The sequence below is a fragment of the Galeopterus variegatus genome, unplaced genomic scaffold (genome assembly GCF_000696425.1).
Source record: "Galeopterus variegatus unplaced genomic scaffold, G_variegatus-3.0.2 Scaffold8482, whole genome shotgun sequence".
Taxonomy (NCBI): Eukaryota; Metazoa; Chordata; class Mammalia; order Dermoptera; family Cynocephalidae; genus Galeopterus; species Galeopterus variegatus.
Window position 1 is genome coordinate 69561 of NW_007734593.1, and position 814 is coordinate 70374.

Here is an 814-nt window from a genome sequence, read left to right on the forward strand (position 1 = left end):
GACAATTCCAGGTAGCAAATGCAAGAGACATTTTTTCTTTTTGCAAAGTATTTTGTAATACTGTGCCCGTGGTATATGAGCATTGAACCGGAGTACATCTGCCTCACAAGAAAGCAAGCTTTCCTTTCTGGTGTTTATTCTTTCATCCTGACTTGTCTTAAGCGCTTTATGTGTTCTGAAGCAATTCCACACAGAATCCTCTTTGGACACCTACCGCAGCCCCACAAGGTAGGCAGATAGGCCATTGCTGTCCACATTATGCAGATGTGAAAAGAGAGGCGCAACAATGTTAAAGGACTGGCCCCAGCCAGTCAGTCACTGGGCTGTTAGAGGTCAGCCAGAGTGGACTCTTTCCTCCTCCCACCTCCCCATCCACCCGCGGGGGGAGCAGGATGGAAGGGGGTGTAGGGCCCATGATTATTTTGGATGCCCACCCCTGCCTCTTTGCTTGGAAGTCATACAATTGTGACCACTGCTGTAAACTGGATACATGGATAAAGGGTATGATTTCCAGAAGAGGGAATGTGCCTGCAGCTCTGCCCAGGCCTTGCCAGGATTTCTGGGCACCTGGCTGCTCTCTCTCTTGGTTTCTCGGTGGAGGGTCCCACTGAGTGTAGTGTCACGGCAACTTCTCCCACGACACTGGGTGCCTCTCTGAGCCCCAGCCAGTGTCTGGGCTGTTAGAGGTCAGCCAGAGTGGGCTCTTTCCTTCTCCCACCTCCCCATCCACCTTCCGCTGCCAGGCTCCACCTGCCAGGAGAGCAGGATGGAAGGGGGTGCAGGGCCCGGGAGAGACAGTTAAGTCAAGCTTGGG

At 52.9% G+C, this 814-nt stretch overlaps 1 protein-coding gene across 1 annotated transcript in view; it reads right to left on the reverse strand.

Annotated features, from left to right (window-relative positions):
• Positions 1 to 245, reverse strand: part of LOC103608500 (kin of IRRE-like protein 3) — a gene marked incomplete at its 3' end in the record, with an annotated part of 39273 nt that extends 39028 nt beyond the window's left edge. The window contains exon 1 of the mRNA XM_008592930.1: positions 215 to 245. Within this exon, the coding sequence (XP_008591152.1) occupies positions 215 to 245 (31 nt within the window). The remainder of the gene's footprint in view (positions 1 to 214) is intronic.
• Between the last annotated feature and the right edge of the window lie 569 nt (positions 246 to 814).